Source organism: Hipposideros armiger, unplaced genomic scaffold, assembly GCF_001890085.2.
Source record: "Hipposideros armiger isolate ML-2016 unplaced genomic scaffold, ASM189008v1 scaffold_429, whole genome shotgun sequence".
NCBI classification, from domain to species: domain Eukaryota; kingdom Metazoa; phylum Chordata; class Mammalia; order Chiroptera; family Hipposideridae; genus Hipposideros; species Hipposideros armiger.
This window is the reverse complement of record NW_017731779.1, coordinates 753443-773825: the sequence shown is the minus strand read 5'-3', so window position 1 is coordinate 773825 and position 20383 is coordinate 753443. Positions and strand designations below refer to the sequence as shown.

The window sequence follows — 20383 nt, the reverse complement described above, 5'->3', positions numbered from 1 at the left end:
TAGACTGAAGAACAAAAGGACAGCAACTTGTCTGTTCCCCTTCCCCCAATTCCCCAGCACTGTTCCCATCCCCCAATTCCCCAATTAAAAAGATCTTAAAAAAAAAATCTACTTTTCCTAAGAAGGACATCTGTATAATTATGTGAGTTTGGATATATAAGGTTGATCAAACAGCATGGTGAATGTTTAAATAAAAAAAAATTATTACAGTAAAAGATACATTGCTATTAATCCCCCTCAAAAGAAACTCCCCACCCCCTTTGCTTTGAACACACTTTTCCCACCATTCTTGCAGCTTTCTGAAGCAGTTCTGGAAGTCCTCTTTCATGAGTGTCTTTAGTTGCGTTGTTGTGGCTGCCTCGATGTCCTGAATCATTTTGACTTTGGGGAAGAGCTGGAAGTCACATGGTGCCAGATCCAGTGAATAGGGTGGATAAGAACACACCATAATGTTTTTGACAGAAATTGCCGTGTACCAGAAGCAATGTGTAATGTGGAGCGTTATCATGATGTAGGATGATTTACAGCACACTTTAAAATACACCTTCTCAGGCTGGCTGAGTGGCACATTGGTTAAGAGTTGGCTTGGGGTGCCAGCTCTGAGCAGCAGGGCCCTGGTTTGTTTCCCACATGCGGGCCAGTGACGCTTCACCCTCTATAGCTGAGATGGTGAACAACAGCTTGACCTGGAGCTGTGCTGCCATGAGTCGCTGGCAATGGCGTAGGCTGCAGTGGGGCTGGCCGGGAGCTGGCGTGCGCTTTCGTGAGCTGCTGTGAGCCACCGTGAGTGGCTGTCCAATGGCCAGCAAGTGACTGCCTCACCCGGGAACAATGCAATGATAATACCAACAGGGGCCAGTGAAGCGACCTCCTCCACAACCAGACTGAAGAACAAAAGGACAGCAACTTGTCTGCTCCCCTTACCCAATTCCCCAATAAAATCTTTAAAAAAAAACAACACTTTATTGCAAATGAAGCTCACACCCAACTGACTGCACAGAACAAGTTGAAACTTGTCACACACTGTTACTATGTGTGCTACTTCCCATATTGAAGATCCCTGCCTTTCTGTTGGATGGAACTTGGCAGCAGCATTCACCGTATTTTGTGATCACAATGGAAAGGGTCCGTGTCACACATCATTTTTGGTATGGAAATTTCCATCAAATAATAACATCACGGTGTGTCCTCATCCACCTCATTCACCGGATCTAGCACCATGTTTCTTCTGGCTCTTCCCCAAAGTCAAAATGATTCAGAACATCAAGGTAGCCATGACAGCACAACTAAAAACACTCATGAAAGATGACTTGCAGAACTGCTTCAGAAAGTGGCAAGAATGATGGGATAAGCGTGTTTGAAGCAAGGTGGGGGGGGAGGGGGTGTATTTTGACGGGGGATTAATGGTAATGTGTCTTTTGCACTAATACTTTTTTTAAACATTCACCATATTTTTTATCACACCTCTACATAAACATTTAATATACACACAGTAGAGTGAACACACCATACGTGTATATACAGTTCAGTAAATTTTTACATATATAAACACTCCTGTGGCCACTATCCAGATCATAACATAGAATATTACTAAAAGAAAATTTCTTTTGTGCTCTCCCCAGTCAATACCACCAATTTCTCCACTCCCCAAAGTTTTGACTTCTAACACTATGGATTAAATTTGCATCTTCTTGAACTTTATATAAAGGGATTCATACAGTACGTGCTTTTTGTGCTTGGCTTCATTTACTCAACATAATTATTTTAAGATTCATTCATGTTGTGGCATATATTAGTTCATTCTTTTTTATCACTGTATAGTATTCCATTGTATGAATCTACTACAATTTGTTCATCCATTCTCCTATAGACATTTAGGTCATTTCCAATTTGGAGCTATTATAACTATAGACATTACTGTACATATTTTGTTGGACATATGAACTAATTTCTACTACATATTACCTATGAGTGGAATCGCTCCTAGAGTAGTATGTATGTAGAAATTGCCCAGGGTTCCACTTTGATTGAATCAATTTGAACTCCCACCAGCACTGTATGAAAGTCCTAGTTGCTCTATATTCTTGCTAACATTCAATATTGTCAGTCTTTTTATCTTTAGTCTATTCTACTGGAACTTGTGATAAGTTTTAAGAAACTAAATTTTCACGTGATACTCTTAAGAGCAATTTTTATTACTATGTATTTAAAACAAACAAAACAATAATTCCCAATGTCTTTCAGATTGTACCATGATATATTCTGAGGGGTCACTCAAGAAAGTATACAGTTTACCTTAGCTGGGATTAGATAAAATCATACTGGATCACAAATTTGAGGTAGATCAAAGTTTACTAGCATCAGCTGGTCATGTGACAAAAAGATTCAGCCTGAACCAGAAAATATGTGAAGCACACTTACCGCAATAATATGAAATTAGAAGATTATGAGAAATAGAGTAACAAAATTACTAATGCCATAAAGAGCTACCAATGAGTAATCTATTATAACCAGGGTTAGTTGAAGATGGTGTTTTCGATTAATTACAGAAACGCCCATAATTATTTCCTTCTCTACCTCTTTGCAATGAGTCTTTGCAGCTTCTCCTGTTAAGGGGAATTGATTTTCCCTCTCCTTGAATTTGGGCTAGACTTGTGACTTTGGTCAATAAAATCAGATGAATTGACACTGTGTGATTCCAAGCCCAGGTCTCAAGAGGCTTTGTAGGCTCCACTGGCTCCTTAGAATCCTACACATCCACCATGCGAATACGCCCAACCCACCAAGTGAACAAGATCCATATGGTGCAGTGACAGATCACCTAGATCATTCTAGATCATCCAGTCATCATCTGAGACCAGAAGAACTGCTCAGCTGACCCTAGCCCAAATTGTTAACATATAAAATAATGAGTTAAATAAATGGCTATTGTTTTAAACGTCTAAGTTTTGAGGTGGCTTATTATGCAGCAAAAACTAACAAATACAAGAAATATATCACAAGTACTTGATGGAGAAGGAATTCTTAATTATCATTATGAAAAATTCACACATAAATTGCTTCTGAGTCCTGCCAATAGATGCTGTTGATATGGCAGTCAACATTCACCAAATGGTATGTTAAGTAATTACATGTGATATCTCATTAATTCTTACCACAAATCTGTTAGGTACCTAATAGATTATAATTAAGGAAACTGAGGTTTGCCTCACACAGTTGACTCTAAAGCTGACTCCAAAACTTAAGCTCTCAACCATTGCATCACCAGCTAGTGGTTTATTCTAATTCTATACAGCCATACCTCATTTTATTGTGCTTTGCTTTTTTTGCACTTCACAGATGTTGTGTTTTTTTTACAAATTGAAGGCAAGACCCTCCACCAGCAAAAAGATTATGACTCGCTTTATTCTGGTGGTCTGGAACTGAACTCGTAAAATCTCTAAGGTATACCTGTACTATCTTTCCGGCTCATCTCAATTTACAGGTAGGAAATTAATAGCCAAGAAAAGCTACAATTTGCCCAAAGCAGCCTCTTCTAGTTCCCAGTCTAATGTAGTCTTTGGCTAAAATTCTTTGTAGTCTATAAATTACATTAATGCTCATGATAAAAAAATCTTCATGATAGTTTGTAAAAGAAAATATGTAGGCTAAATATCCTAGAAAAATCCTCTTTCAACAGCCTAAAAGTGGTAACAAAATTTTCTCACTGTATGGAAATCTTATAAAATGCATTTTTTTGTTGTTGCAGAGCTATTCACTTTTTTTAATAAAAAAGAAAATTATCTCAGAAGCATTTTACAGTGTACTTGGTAATTGATGTCTGATATAGTAGTACCCAAGAATTTCTGCAATTGTTGTAAGTTGGATAATAAAATGCAATTTTAATAGTATAGTTTTGGAAGGACTGCATTAAATGTATTTGGTTTATTTGTATTGTGTAAATAGCATTTCAGGTACCAGAGAGAAAATGAGACTATTACGTTGTAAATACTTTTTGCAAATGTGTTGTGATTATTTTTGGCTTTATAAAGTTTTAGGTTTTAAATATGGGGGTCTGGGAGGGGCAGAGAGAAGGCTGACAGATGATCTTTTTGAGTTTTGGAAATCTGGAATTTTATGAGGACAGAAAGTTGTTTAAACTGCCTTAAAAACATTATGATTTGCTTGTCGAACTAATAAAACACCAAAATAACTTACGTATGTAAATTTGCCAAGCAGAAGTTAGAAATTTATAATTTATCTCCATCTTGAGTTAACTGGACCCCTTAGGAAAGAACTCCCTAGAACTCATAAACCCAAAGCCATAAGATGCTTTGTAAAATGAAACAATGTTTCCCATTCCAAATTCTTTATTGTCTCCAATCACCAACAGAATCATTTGAAAACTGGAATAAATTCTATTGACCGAGTGCACTCAGATATTGTAACAAAAACAGAGGAAAGTAACCATTATTTAGTGCCTATGCAATGAGACTTTGTCTCATTTGTTTCTTCAGGCGCAGTAAGAGGTATTATACCCATTTCAGATACAAAAATCAAGGCTCAGAGAAATGAAATAAGTTGCCCAAAGCCATAATGCTGGTAAGTAGCAGATCCCAGATTTAAATTCAGGTCTCTCTGACCCTAGAGCCCATGTTCTTTGAATCATGCTAAACACCTTCATTAAATCTGCATTAAACAAACTAATTACTAAATTAATATAGATAAGTTATACGGGATTTCTTGCTCATGCAAATCAGCAAAGTAATGTCAACATGTGTTTTCAACTGGAAAACTGGGGGAAAAGACCTTTCTATAGAAAGTATTTCAATGTCAATAAACTTTCCCCTTCATAGGCAATAATCTTAATAGAAAACTAAATACTATATTTGTGAGATTGGAAAATTAATAAACAGAAACCTCATTTAAATTGGAGTTTAGAGAGCCTGTAGCAGGAGCTCTCATGCCCTATCATCCACTGTCAATTATCCCAAACAGGAAGAGACAAACATTCCACTGCAACAGGAAGACATTTTTCTACTCCGCTACTCCAGAATGAAGAATGAGAATCTTATCCTCACCCAGCAACCACTTTCAACCAATAAAAGACTGTTACAACTCAGCCAAGGAAAAGCCACTACACTTCAAACTCTCAGTTTCTTCCAATGGACTCTTTGTTTACAAGTCTCTCTAAATGCCTCCTTTCCCCTATAAAAGAATGTTCCTCTCCTTTGTTCTTTGGATTTATGTGTGGTTCATCACTAGACTGCATGCCCCAAATTGCAATTCTTTGTTTTTCCCGAATAAAGCCATTTTTTTGGAGAAATACCTGGCTATTAGTTTAAAGTCCACATATTGAAACACTGTATTTTCCCCTCTAAACTGGTCTAGAAAAAAATATATATTTTTAATTACCTCAATTTTCTTACATTTCTTCATAGATATTTCAAACTCTTAGAACCTGTGAATTTAGATTAAGAAAATGCACAACAAAGTGTTTTCTATGCAAAAATTATGGTTATCTGTATAAAAGAAGATGTGATTTATCTGCCTCCTTTCAAAGAGGTGGGAGGCCACGAAGAAATGCTCTAAGGTAAGATGGGATAGAATCATGAACAGAGAATTAACTTCACTTTTAGAGGCCTGTGGATTATACAAATTTGTTTCTTGTTCCAAGTAGACATCTAAATAGACTCTAGTTCCTCCCTCCCTCCCTTCCATTTTTCAACAACTTATTAAGTATAACTAGGTACCAAGCTCTGAGTTCTGTGTTGGAAACAAAGATAAATAGAATGAGTCCCTGTCCCCTAGGGAATAAAAAATTTAATGGGGAAGACGGTCATGCAAACAAATAATTACAGCTCTAAGTTAAGTGTTAGAAATATGGACTAAGTATGGGAATACATGGAAAGCATTTCCTTCACTAAGAGATATCAGGAAAGGCATCCTGGAAGAGGTGGCATGTGAGAGAAATCCTGAGATAGGAGTTGAAGTTTTCTAGGCTGAGAAGGCAAAATAAAAAAGAGCCAGGCCACGTTCAAAAGATGGTACCTAGAGGGGACTAAAGGCAGGAGTTTACTGATCCTTACCTTCAAGAATAAAAGATGAAAACTGGAGTCCAGTGAAGCTTTCCACAAATCAAAATCTATAGCAAATCTGTCAATTTTACTCCTAAATCAGTGTTTCTCAAAATTTCTTAAGGCAGAGGAGCACGAGAAAAGGGGTTAAGGATATGTTATAACCTAAAGTAACTTTCAGAGAATACAATATATTGAAAGTGTCATAAATTTTATACTAGAGCTGGGTCAGTAAACTGTGCCCCACAGGCCAAATTCTGTACTCTGCCACCATTTTTTGTAAATAACAAATTTTTATTAGAACACAGGCATACCCATTCATTTAGAGCTACTTCTGTACTTCAACTGCAGAATGAGTAGCTGCAACAGCGATTTTCTGCCCACAAAATCTAGCTTTTAAGTTAGTATTAGAGCTATATATCAACATAAATAAATCTCAGAAAAATAATATTAAGTTTAAAAAAATAACTTCTAATGTTATAAAGAATCACGTTATATAAAGCTTAAAAAGACCCCAAATTTACTATTGTCTAGAGATACATGTACATGTCTAGCACATGTATTAAAAGTACAAACACAGGCATGACAATAATAAACACCCAATATAGATCAATGTTTATCTCTTTGGGAAAAGGAGAGAAAGAAATGTAAGCAAAGAGAGGTTTTAACTATCTGAAATGTTTTATTTCTAAAGCAAGGTGGTGAATAAAATAGTGTTTATCATATTATTCACTATATGTTTTTTGTATGACTGGCATATTTCATAATTAAAGAACTCTTTGGTCATACAAAACAATTGCATCAAAAAAATTAGATGGAGTAGTTGTGTTGCAGATTCTATTTCCCCAAAATGGCTACAATATCTTCCATCCCAAATGCACTTCTTACAATGTGACTTTGACACCCCTCCCATTGTGAGGTGGGGGTCTCTATCCTCTCCCCATGAAACTGAGTGGGCTTAGTGAATGTTTTGGTCAAAAGAATATGGTAGAAGTGACACTATGTGACTTTCAAATTAGGCCATAAAAAGTGATACAGCTTACACTTGTTCCGTGGAATTCTCACGTTTGAAATCTTCAACCATATGCAGCCTGACTGCTCTCAGGCAGCCCTGTTGTGAGAAAGTCCAAACTAGCCCACAGAGAGACACCATGTAGAGAAGTCATGACACTTCTTTGGAGAGATTCCTAGCTAGTTCCCAACTGCCTTGACGCCCATTTTTCCAGTTTTAGCTGCATCTGACTGCAATGGGATGACAGATTCTGAGCCAGACTCAGGCTTTCCAATTGAGTCATTTCAAAATTCCTGCCCCACAGAAACTGTGAGAGATAGGAAAGTGAAGGCTGTTATTTTAAACCTCTAAAATTTGTTTTGCAGAGCAAGTTGAAGTTGAAGCCTAAGTTGATCCCATCATTAGGAATTTGAATCCTAACTGCCTTCTCAGGGAAATGAGCCGAATTGATACAAAGACTCTTAGAAAGGTTCAGCAATAGGAAGGACCAATCTCAGAAGGCAGGAGAAGGCATGCAATTGAAAACAGGAATAAATTGCAAGTTTTTAGTGAGAATCCCAGGCTCCAAGTCCTACCTGAGCCATCAGGTATTCCCAAGAACCAGGAGTACTCACCGCAGGAAGGGTAAGGTTTACTTTCTGGACCAAATAAATGGAGAAGCCTCCAGAGAAACAAAAGAGAGACAGCTGAAAGGTAAAGAACCCTGGCTAGTGAGAAAGGACACCAGGGATTTAAGCTCTTACACTGTGATTACATGTCCTTGTCCAATCATTTTTTCATTTAAAGAAAAGGTTAGACCAGAGTAATCTCTAAAGTAGATTTCCACAGTAAAAATCAGTGATTCTATTAAAAAGAAAACACACCCTTTAAAACATTGCTAGTTTAAGTAGTGAGCCACAATACTAAGTATTTTTTTAGTCAATGGAAATTCTAGTTTGCTTCTTCTTTTTTTGTTTTTTTTTGTTTTTTGTTTTTGTTTTTTTAGCTGAGCCATCCTGCTACCTGTTGGCAGCTCAGCGGCTGCTCAGCTCGGGCTGGACTCGAACCGCTGTTGCTCAGAGCTCAAACTCTTGAGCGAGCTCTTAACCAACTGAGCCACTCGGCCGGCCCTAGTTTGCTTCTTATAACACGTAATTCTTTTAAAAATAGCATTAGAGGTTATAACAGGAAACCTCCAGTTAAAGTAGTTTAATGTTTCTTCCTCCCCCCACCAATTAAAAGGATGTGGGCCAAGGTATAGGGAACTGAAGGGATATGCATGAATCTAGGACTATAAAGCTGTTATAATTCCTAGATCCAAAGCAACAAGAGGAGGAAGAGGTTCCCAGAACATGGAAGAGTGAGTCACGGAGAGCAGGCCACTTGAAGAGGAGTAGTAACTTCCCAGGAAGGCAACAGACAGCCCCAGGTAATGCTTTAGGGAGAAAGCTGGGGGAATAAATATACTGACCTCATCCTCTTCCCATCCTGCAGTTTCCTGTTGGTGCTTCCTCACCACTGGCCAAACTCAGTTGGAAGGCTGAGAGCACTGACCCCATCGATGTACTCCTGCCCTTAGACTCCCTGAAGGAGAGCAGGTAGAGAATGGCTCTGGAGGAGTAAAAGGAAGACAGTTAGCATAGAGGTGTGGATGAAAAGATGGTAATCATAGCTGCAGAGAGCCAATTGAGATTCACTTTTTAAATATATATGAAAATTCTTGACTTTAGGACATTAGTTGAGAAAACTGGAGATATTCTGGATGTGTTAAGATTCTAGAATAATTCATTCTACAATCAATCTTTTATCTTTCTATTTTGCCTCTTTTGACTTGAACAAATATTGAATCATGACTGATGGACTAAATTTTAGTATTTGCTTTTCATCCATGTAAATAATTTATTTTTTCTTTGTTCACATCCGAGTAATTACACATCTGGTAATAAGGTATGGTATGTCAAAACTGTCTGATATTGTGTTTTTTGTCGGAGAACTTCTATCTTGTTTTTACAACTCGGAAACTTCCTAAGCAGACAGTAACAGCATTGTATGGAAAGAGAGTAAACCTTAATTACAATATGTACTGTGTGGAGAAACACAGAAAGATGTATTTTGTTACATATAGAATGACTATTTGCAATTACTTATTTATATTTTAAGTAACTTACTACACACATGAGCTTATGTCTCCAGATGTAATTAATTTGGTCTGTACAGGACAAATACGCCTTTTCTGAGTCTCACATCTCTAAGCTCTGACCTAACAATCCTTTGGGATCTATAGTGACTAAATTAACACAGATCCTATACAGTCCCACTAGATACCTAATTTTGACAGTGGTTTCCTGACTCTCCTTCAAAGGGTTTTCCCTTAAAGACCCACCACATACTGAGAAGGATAAATTGCCACATGGGAGTGAGTACAGGAGGTCTTGACTAGTTCCTCTTTTAGAACTTTTCTATTTCCCTTCATTTATTTTTATATGCTGTCAGTTAGAGATCTCCATCGAGGTATATTTTGGATGCATTTCAAATATAATACAGCTCAAATGGAAATCACTGCATTTTTCCAACTTGCTTCCTCTTCTATAATAGTTCAGTTAAGAGCATCACCATCTACCTAAGTCATTCATTTAAGTCTCCCAAACTAGAAACTAGGGTATTATTCTCAATATTAAATTTTCCTCATCCCTCATATTCACACATTCTACAAGTCTGATAGGCTTGATTTTCTATAATACTCTGGAATATACCCTTTTTTCTCTTACCTACTGCCACACATTTCACCAAAACTGATAAAATTGCCGCTTCGCGATGCTTTCTGACAACATCTCTCCTGCGTCTCCCAGTCCCCTAGTTTCCCCCTAAGGTATCATTCCACATATCTTCTATTCCTGTCTTTCCAAATGCATATTAATCACTTCAGTGGACTCCTTAGTCTCTCCCTGAGGCCCACAAAATCTACTGCTTTGAATGCCAATCTTCACACTCTGCCCTTTTCTATTTAGTCAACATTTCTATGATAAGAAACCTCTTCTGACTTGTAAAAATGCATACCTTCTGTCTTTGCTTAAGCACTCTCTCCTGTTTGGGCCTTCTCTGTTTATCTAAATCCTCTCAATAATAGCATGAAAATAATTTATTGTATACCAACAAGGGATAAGCTACTATAGTACACTATGCTAAAACTTTACATTCATTTTATGTTATAAGCACCATTTTACATTGAGGAAATTGAAGCAAATAATTTGCCCAAGATCACAATTTCAGTAAACAGCAAAACTGGGATTACAATTCAGATCTATCTCAATCCATGAACGAACATTTAAATGCTATCCCCATTACAATATGCCATTGAATTCAGGTCAAGTTGTACACTTATCCTTAAACTCCAAGATCCTTCTAGACCCCCTTCTCTCATCTCTACTTGCTGTTTTAACTAACAGTGACTGAACGTACTAAACTATTCTTTAATGTTTTAAGTTTTTCTAAATCTCATCTGAACTAGATTGTAAATTCATCGTGAACAGGGAATTAAAAGAATTTCTTAATATGCCTCTTCAAGGGCCTAGCATATCCTTACAATGGCAAATAGCTATTCCTTTTGGGGCAGGTGATAAGCATGCTTTATGCTATATCTCTATCATCCCATTTACACATGTAATCAACACTCAATATTTGCTTTACTTAAATCAGGAGCAGAGAAGATGAACTATACTTAGAGGATATAAGTGAACGTAAAATTTTCAGGCAAGCGCAAAGACCAAAAATACGTACATCTATTCCATTTTTCCTGTCCTTCTTGTGTTGGCCGTCTTTGTTTATGGACTTCACTGTACTTGTAATTACTTTAATTGGTTAGTACAACAATGTTTCTCTACATTTATGGAAATAATTAACACCGGTCTCAATATTCAAGAGATGGATTTGGGCAAATATAAAGTGCAGGTTATATACGTATATTTTCTACTTTCATATCCTCGCTTCCTTCTTATGAGGACGTATTTTCATTTTAAATAAGCTCACTGTTAGGTAATGCTGCGTTGGGCCTATTTCTGAGAATTTATTCTTCGTGGGATCTTCGGAGTTCTTTCTTCGGAAGTGTGTACCGTTGCACCTTTTAAAAATGTTTTCCATGACTCCGCAACGCCACGGACCAAAAAATACCCTAACACGGGAGCTCCACACACGGAAACGTCCGGTTCTGACAAGCGACCCTCCGGATGGAGGACCCCGCACCACGGCGGCCAGCGGTCGGTGTGTAAGCACGGCGGGCCAGAGACGGCGATCCCAGCAGGACCCGCGGCCTTCGGGGCTGGGGCCGCCACCTCAGCCCAGCGGCGGGAAACCCTAGGAAGGCTTCCGCGCGAAGGGAGCAGTTGGGACGGGCGGGAAACGAGTTCGCGAAGCACAAGGGTGCCCGGAGCCTTTCCAGGGGGGCCGGCCCCACCAGGCCGCGTGACGGACGGTGTCCCAGTGAGCGCGGTAGAGCGGGCTCATGCTTTCTCAGGGATTTAGGCCGCGCCCGGCTGGACCCCGCTTTCCGTGTTCATACAAGTGGACGTCAGAGTTTCTTATTTTTGGTGTTTTTGTTACCACAGAACTGTGTCCGTTAGGCCTGAGGAGTCGCTTGCCCCCAGGTCCTGAAATCAAGACCAAAACGGCATGCAATATATCGGGCCTCGTAACCACTTCAAATCCGAACGCGCAAGTGTCCAATACTCAGGTGCAGGCGGAGTAGAGACTAACGGCTGTGGGCAGCCCCGCCCCTTTGCCCCGCCCCTTTTAGTTCCCTCTGGTTTACTGCCACTTCCCGGGCCGCTTCCTCTTTAAGGCGGAGCCCGGTGTGGATCTCGCGAGATCCGGGTTCGCGCCGTGACCTCCATGTGGGAGCTAGAGCTCTATAAGTAAACACTCCGCGCCGCGCAGACAAGGCTTCTTCCTATTTGTGAGGCGGGGGCTGCAGCGGCGGCGGCGCCTCCGACTAGTTCCGGTTTCCTTTCCTCCTCTACTCCGCTGGGCGGGTGCGCGGTCTAGGAGTTGCGGCTGCCTGTCCGGCCCGGCGTCTGGTCGGTTTTCCTCGCTTGTGCGCGCACTCGCCCGCCGGCCGCGGAGAGCCGGAGCCACCGGGGAAGCGGCGCGGGCCGGGCGGGGCGCGGTGCCCTGAGCACAGGGGGAGACAAAGCGGAGCCAGCCCCGTCTCCCGGCGCCAAGATGTGGATCCAGGTTCGCACCATCGACGGCTCCCAGACGCGCACCATTGAGGACGTGTCTCGTAAAGCCACAATTGAGGAGCTGCGCGAGCGGGTGTGGGCGCTGTTCGACGTGCGGCCCGAGTGCCAGCGCCTCTTCTACCGGGGCAAACAGGTGAGACGCGCCCACCGCATCCCTCGGGAAGCTCGGGACGAGGGCAGCGGAGCGCCTCCGGGACGCGTGGACTGGGCAGGCCGGAAGGCTTGGGGTGCCGCGCGCGCAGAGCGCACCTGGTTCCACGTCGGGTGGGCAGCCCGCGAACCTCAATGCGGGCCTGGGCCCGCCGAGGGGGCGCACCGGGGTCCCCGCTAGCCTCGAGTGCAGGTGCCCCCCGGCGAGGCCGTAGGCAGGGGCGCGTAGAGCGCAGAGACCTTGCCGCTCTTTCTTAGCGGGGCAGCAGGCGCAGACACAGCCCGCCAGAGCGCCTGGGTTCCCGCGCTCAATGGGGTCAGGAGCCCCAGGAGGGCGGGGAGGGCAGCGGGCTGTGGAGGCCATCCCACAGTGCGGGTGGGGGGGGGGGCCCGGCGGCCCCCGCTCCCAGCAGAGTTGACCCAGCTAACGGCTCCTCGCTTCCGCGCTCCCCGGCTCTCACACAGGATAGGGGGAAACTTATATATTGCTTGCTCTGGGCACAAGAACCCTAACTCTGTCTCCTCACTATGGAAGGGATTTGTTGTAAACACCGAAGATTCGCAGGGTTTCCGGAACTTATGGCTCTCTTCCCTCACCTCTTTTTCTAGCATTGGAATCTGTCTTGGGGGAGATTAGAGACCTGGACTGAAGGAGCTATTGATGTAACCCGGGACCGTGTTTAAATTGCCCAGTATAGGCCAGAGAGGGGCTGCCCCCGGAGGAGAAAGGAGTATAAGAGACTATTTTGCTCTTTTTCCGTCTCACCTTCTAATAGTCCTCTCACTGGAGTTTTTAATATAGCAACTGGAGTATAGCCAGCGGTACAACATTTGAAGGCTGAAGGTACTTTTTGATGGTGAAGGTGTCTGGGCGTCTCTGGTAGTTGTATGGCCCGGGTCTAGCCCATTGATTTTTCCTATTCCACAGGTCTTTCATGGTCTATATACCTAGAGACCCAGACCCATCCTATTTTTCTTGTCTTTTTTTTTTTTAAATGTTAATCCACTAAAAAAGTTGGCGTCTTTCAGTTGACAGACCACAGTTTGTCTCCAATCATGTGTTTTGAAATAAACGTAGCTCTCTGATTTGGTAGTAGTCGTTTTCCTACAGCCACAAAGGGTTTGAAAAGAACCTTTTTCTATCTTTGATACGCTTACCCTTCTAAAACTGCCCAGAAATTTCAGAGTAACATGATTACACTCTGAGAAAGAGTGAGCCAGGCGATATTTTAATTTATTTTGGAATAAATGTGACAGCATCTTTGATAAGTGCTTGCAGCCAGTTTCTATTGATCCTTTAGTGCTTGATTTATAATAAAAACGTGTTCAATTTAGTTGTAAACTTTGCTTTTGAAATAATTGTATGTGTATTAAACACAATGTAGATTTATATTGCTGTGCCACCCGTGGCTGATGCTTTTCACCTTTGACCAAAATATAGAGAAGTATGTAATCAAGTCTTATGAATTTTATTTTCTAGCTAGGGACAATAATGTACATGAATTCCTGGGATACGTTGTTGACCTCAGTACCAGTGATAGAAATGAAACATATGAATGTATTCCTGAGCAACACCCCTAAAGTTTAGTTATTAAATATGCTAAAAGAAAATGTGCATGTGGATATCTTGAGGGAGAGGTAGGGATTGGGTTAAATTCAGGGTAACAAAGTAAACTTCAAGTAAACCAGGAAGCTGGTTCCACGTTCAGGGGAAAATTGTTGAGGACAACAACCATTTGTACTTCTTCCCCCAAGACAATATTACTTACTAGTTTGATTTCTTCAGCTCAGTGATAAACCAATAGGGATGAGGAATGGACCTTTGGTGCCCCATTGTGTTGGAGACAGAAGGAAGACACTGCTCCAGCTGTTTTTATTTCCTTATGAGTTTAAAAGTAGTCATGGGAGTGATTATTATCTCCATTATTCTTTCCTCTTTGGAGTCCATAGCCCGTGGACAGGGTAGTGTATCTATACCAGACAAGTACTGGATTGGTGTCAGTAGGACTGCCCCGATCCTGTAAAATGTCTTCATGCTTATTAGAAAAAGCCATCCTTTCCTCAAGATGCTTTACTGCCACATAGTGAAAAGTGTCATAAAAATAAATTTACAGTGTCTATGATGTAAATGGTAACCTTGCCTCCTCCTTCCCAACTTTGTATATTAGGTCTACTGCTTTCAATCTTCTGTGTCTATCAGAATCACTTGTGGATATTTAGTATAGATGCTCAACTCACCCCAGAATTGGAAGTAATTGGATTTAACAAGATCCCACAGGTGAAGGATAGTCAGTCTTCTACTAGTTTCTTAACTATTCCCAGTATGGTCCCTGGATCAGCAGGACCAGCAGCATTAGCTTCACCTGGGAGCCTCACACCAGACCTACTGAAGCAGAATCTATTTTAACAAGGTCCCCAGGTGATCTGTATGCAAATTAAATTTGAGAAGCAGTGTAATTGACTCCACTTTTGAGGGTCAAAATGGAGAGCAGCAATTCAAGGCTGTAAATTCTGGTTAGAGTAGGGTAACCTCATTTGGATATTCTTCTCTCGGGGGTTGTATTTGATGCACCCTGGGGATTGGGTTTTTTTCTAGGAAGTTATATTGGTGAGTCTCCAAATCTTTTGAGAATCCAGAGCTTTTCCTACTTTGGAAGGATTCTCTCCCCTCCTTTCATTCTTTCCCTTTTACCACTTAGGGATAACCTTAGAATTGATGGTAGGTGTACAGCATGAACCAGAGCTGAAGGAAAATGGAGTAGTTGCCTTTTGCCTCTGGACTGTTAGTTTTCACCTGGGATACAAAGTAAAAAAAAAGTTTGCCTACTTAAAGGGGAGAGGGAGAGAGAGAGTTATGTATTGTATATATTTTTTTCTCTCTCTGAAAGATACATGAAAGTTACTAACTTAATGCCCACCACCTACATGCTTACCACTAGCCTCTTGGAAATGACCTCCCCACTGCCTTCTCAGCCACTGCCACTTGGTGTTTGCTTCCTTGTTTTCCCTCACATCACTGTTACAATTCTTCCTGTTACCCAGAATTTCATCAACCCAATAGAAATTCAAGAGTGCAGTCTGGCAAAACAGAAAACTGTAGGACTGTTCTTGCTTCTCTAGTATTATAGATCCTGCAGCCCCATCTTCTAGAATGGCAGTTCTCAAACATTTTTCTGCTATGAGACATTGATGGATTTTGGTTACATGCCTGAAACTCATAGGTGTTTTAATTTCTAAGTGACTCAATGCCTTTCTCCCCACTCAGAGCATCATTTACGTGACAAGTAACTTTCAGTCTGCACTTGCATTAAATTTGGGAGAACTTCAGTACTTTTCAAGTAACAAATCATTCCAACATTCTTAACAAATCTTCACAGTGGCTTAGCTGTGTGCAACTTGCTATGCAATGGATAATGACTGTTTTAGGGAAATTGGATGGGTACCAATGAATTAGGGAAAGGAGTGGATAATCTGGGTAAAAGTGGCCATCATAGTAAGCATGAATAATTGCAGGAAAGGTGGTTACATGTTAATGTAAGCCTACCTTCTATTATATGGTCTCATGCAGGGGTCGGCAAACTGTGGCTTGCGAGCTGCATGCGGCTCTTTGGATACGTTCCGTCTCAAAAGTTTGCCGACCCCTGGAGAAGCCAATCCTGTCCCTCACAACAATTTAAAAATTATTTGGGAGCCATAAATATATTTTCACATAATCACCATTATGTGAATAATATCCTTTAAAAATTTTATAAATGAAACTATGATAGTTTTGTTTTCATTTTCAATTTTACTTCAGAGCCACAGTTTGTGAGCTGCAGTTTGCTGACCCCTGCCTTGATATGCTTAGTATTAACTTTCTCTCAGGCATTGCTTTTCCTTTCAAACCAAGTACCCCTTGAAGCAGCTTGTATTTACTCTGGTTGTTCACTTGACAAAAAACTAATCAAAGGGTTTGTGTATGAGAATGCCCCAAGGTTCCTTTGACTCTTGTGCCTCAAATTTCCATGGAAAAATGTTTATGGAAACACTTTGAATTTCCAGTTAGTTCACTACCTTAACAGTTATTTTCATTTTGGGGAATGCCCTATCATTTAATTTGCGTGTTCTATGCTGTTAGAGAGTTTATTTTCTACCTTAAACACTTCCATTTTTTTTATACTTGTCATAATATGCAACAGTTGTATGTTTAATCAAGCTGTGCTTTTTCAGCTGTTCCAGAATTAGTGGGTTCTGTGGGGGGTGGGGTGTGGTGAGGGTGGGGGCTCCTGGAGAATGTCAATATGAAAGTGTAAATGTATAGTTTTTTTGTTCCTTGATTTTTTTTCCCCCAGGAGTTCAGGATTAGAGGGAGTTCTTGTTGGTTTTTTTAATAAGGTAAGCAATATTAACATTGCCATTCCTGTAAGGGCTTATCTGCTTGCTGAATTTTGACAGACTCCAACTTATTTGGAATAAGCATATTAACTATCCTGTGAGATAGTGTCTACTTTAATTCCCCCACTAAGAAACTTGTGTATTTCTTGATCCCTTGTTCTGTTTAACAATTGTGAGCACCTGTAATGTGCAGGATTGTCTAGGTGTGTTCTTGGAGCACTTGAATTAAAATTACTTGTCCAGTACATCAGTAAGTTTATCATTCAAGGATAGACTTTAATTCTTTCCCTTTGGTTGACTTCTCAAACATGGTCTTATGTGACAGAGTTGTAGATGGTGACAAGTATTACATACTAAGAAGGGAAAATGAACAATTAAATTGGTAGTGTTTCTAGGGAAGTGATAGTTTTGATCTTGAAGGAACTTAGTTTTTGTATCATAGTGAAATGGCCAACTGAATTTTATAAAGAAACAAAACAGACTTAGTTTCCGGTGGCTTCCGTAACAAAGTAGTAAAGCCTAGGTGGCTTAAAACAACAGAAATTTATTGTCTTCGGGTTCTGGAAGCTATAAGTCTGAAACTCAAGGTATCAGAAGGGCCATGCTCTCTCTAACAGCTCTAGGCAAGAATCCTTTCTTGCTTCTTTTAGCTTCTAGTGTTTGCTAGCAGTCTTGGGTGTTTCTTGGCTTATAAATGCATCTCTCCAGTCACGTGGCTGTCTCTTCCCTGTGTGCCTTTACATCCTCCCTCTGTATGTCTGTCTCGGTCCAAATTTTTAACTTTTTATAGGAATACCAATCACAGTGGATTAGGACCCGCCCGTGTGACCTAGGTTTATCTTGATTACCTCTGTAAAGACCATGTTTCCAAATGTCACATTCTGAGATACCTGAGATTAGGACATCAACTATTGGGGGGTGAGGGAGGTAGGGGGCAGATGGACACAATTCAGTGTATTACAGAGACCTTGCCAAAATATGGGTAAGTTGCAAGCTAATTTATTCACTGTTCATCCTGGAAGACTTCTAATGATCCAACTTGATACCTTTATAAATGGACAAAATTAGTGAACTTTAGTCAAGTGGAATAGCATGAGCAAGAATTGTAATTATTCCTGCTTGCATTGTTTTTTCCTGCTTGATTTCTTTTTTAAATTATTGACAGTCTTGGGAAAGATAAAATGGTTAACTTAAGGTCTTTATGAACACAAGGTCATAAAACAAATCATTTTCAAAATACACTTTTTCTTTCTTGCAGTGGATTTAGTTACTATTCATTGACATAAAACTTGGTGAGAAATCTAGAGTTTTTCTGCCTACATGATGAAGCCACAACAGCAATGATAACACTTTTTATTTCAGTGGCTATTAGTGTACCCTGTAGCTAATAGGGAATTCTTAATTTATTGAAGTCCTAAGTAGATGCTGACATCAGAGGCCATAAAATAATAGGAATGATTTCAAGATCACTAATTGCTGTGCTATGAATTTTATTTTAATTTGGCTAGTGCTTTTGGGTAACTAAAGATGTAGAAAGATCATGCTTTGAGAGAAACATTTTAATCTTTTTGTCTTCTTTTTTTTCTAGTTGGAAAATGGATATACTTTATTTGATTATGATGTTGGACTGAATGATATAATTCAGCTACTAGTTCGCCCAGACCCTGATCTTCCTAGCACGTCTAAACAGACTGATGTACAGGCCAAACCTTGTTCTAATAATCCACCTAAAGGGAAGAAAACCCCAAGAGTGGGACCTTCCAGTCAGCCGTCTACATCAACTCGTGATTTTCTTATTGATCCTGGCATTGGACTATATAAGGTATGTTGTCTTCTTTGGAATATTTTAGTTGTGAGAATACAGATGTCCTCTTCAATAAGTACATGATTGCCATTCGAGCGTAAAGTTTGGACTGTTAATACTTTAAAAGTCTTTTAAAAATTGTAAAATACATAGACGGATGTATAAAATGTATATGTACAGTTTAAAGAATAGTAAAACAAACGCTGTAATTCCATCAATGCTAAGAAGTAGAATGATGCCCGTTCCTTTTTAAAGCCTCTACCTGTGTGCCCCTACCAGTACACATCTCCCTCTCTCTCCCTAAGAAGTAAATTACTAGTTCTGACTTTTAAGGATCATTTTCTTGTTTTTCTTTAGTGTTACTAATGTATGTATCTCTAAACAGTGTTTTTTGTTGTACCTATATTTGGATTTTGGAATTCTTTTTCTCAACTTTGAGAGATTCTCATGCATAGAGTCATATTTTTTTTTCACTTTAATGTTACTCGATTTTATTAACATGCCACAATGTATGTAATCTATGATTATTAGATATTTGGGCTGTTTCCATTTTCTGCTGTTTTAAACAGTTCTGCTTTGAACCTTCTATGTGTATCTTCATGCACGTGTTCAAGAATTTCTCCAGGAGTTTTTGGGTTTTTTTACCTAGAAATAGAAGTGCTGGTTGTTCACTCATAGGATACTGCCAAACTGCTCTCTACTTTGTTCCATTGGTGTGTTTGCCTATCCCTGTGCCCATACTGTTTCTAAGTACTGTAGCGCTATTTTGATACCTTCTTTTCCTCCATCTCCCATATTTAATTTTCTTTAAGGGTCTCTTGGTTTTTTAGTTTTAACATTTGCATGTAATATTTTTAGAATTAGCGTGTCAAAACTACAGATAAATAATCTGGTGGGATTTTGATGGGGCTTGTATCTATAGATCAGTTTGGAGAATTGACATATTTATAGTCTTTCATGGACATGATAGTTGCCCCTGTTAATCTAGATTTTTGACATCTTAATTACTTTTCTCTTTACATATCTTAATCTATTTCTAGTAGCTTTGTTTTTAATGCTATTATAAATGATTGTCTTTTAAAATTGCAATTTGTTTGCTAGTATATAGAAATTCAATTGAGTTACTAACCTCTGTATCCAGCAACTTTTTCAAATTCTATTTTAATAAAATTTGTGGAAATAATTAAATGACAGTTTTCCTTCATCGTTTCCTATCGTTATAATTGTTTTTTTCTTAGTTCTTATCTGTTGGGATAAATTGGGACCCAGACTCAATTTTTCAGAACATTTTCAAGGTTAAAAACTAAAAATTGGTAGATGAAGTGAATTATTTAAGAAAATGCAAAGAGAGATGATTTTGAATCTATGGAAAAATGCAAACAGATCCATAAATGTGGAAAGAATCAAGAAAACTAGCAAAGAGCTGTATCTCAAAAGTTCCTGGCCTAGGTGGTTACACTGTTGAATTGCTTTAAACCTACAAAGAATAGTTACCTACATTGGTGTTACCTACATTGATCCACAACATAAAAAAAAGGAAAGCCTTCCATTGCTTTATAAATTTAGTATAACACTGATACCAAAACATGACAAAAAGCACACCAGTATCAATACATATTGATGTAAAACCTCAGTTGTATTTAGGAAGTGTAATAAACACTTCCTAGTTAGGAAGTGTTTTAATATAATTCATCATGTTAATCCAAAGAAAACTGATCTAATCTAAAATGTTTTGTACATCTAAATACACATTTGAATCTATTTCTGATTTTTA

General features: G+C 39.6%; 1 protein-coding gene across 2 annotated transcripts in view; it reads left to right on the top strand.

Annotated features, from left to right (window-relative positions):
* Positions 1-11923: 11923 nt before the first annotated feature.
* The window catches only part of UHRF2 (ubiquitin like with PHD and ring finger domains 2), a 77290-nt gene continuing 68830 nt past the window's right edge, over positions 11924-20383 (top strand). For both annotated transcript variants that reach the window (XR_002126476.1, XM_019664742.1), the window contains exons 1-2: positions 11924-12414; positions 18394-18627. Coding sequence is in view for 1 of the 2 variants with exons in the window: in XM_019664742.1 (XP_019520287.1) it covers positions 12262-12414; positions 18394-18627 (387 nt within the window). In the remaining variant the exon portion in view is untranslated. The remainder of the gene's footprint in view (positions 12415-18393; positions 18628-20383) is intronic.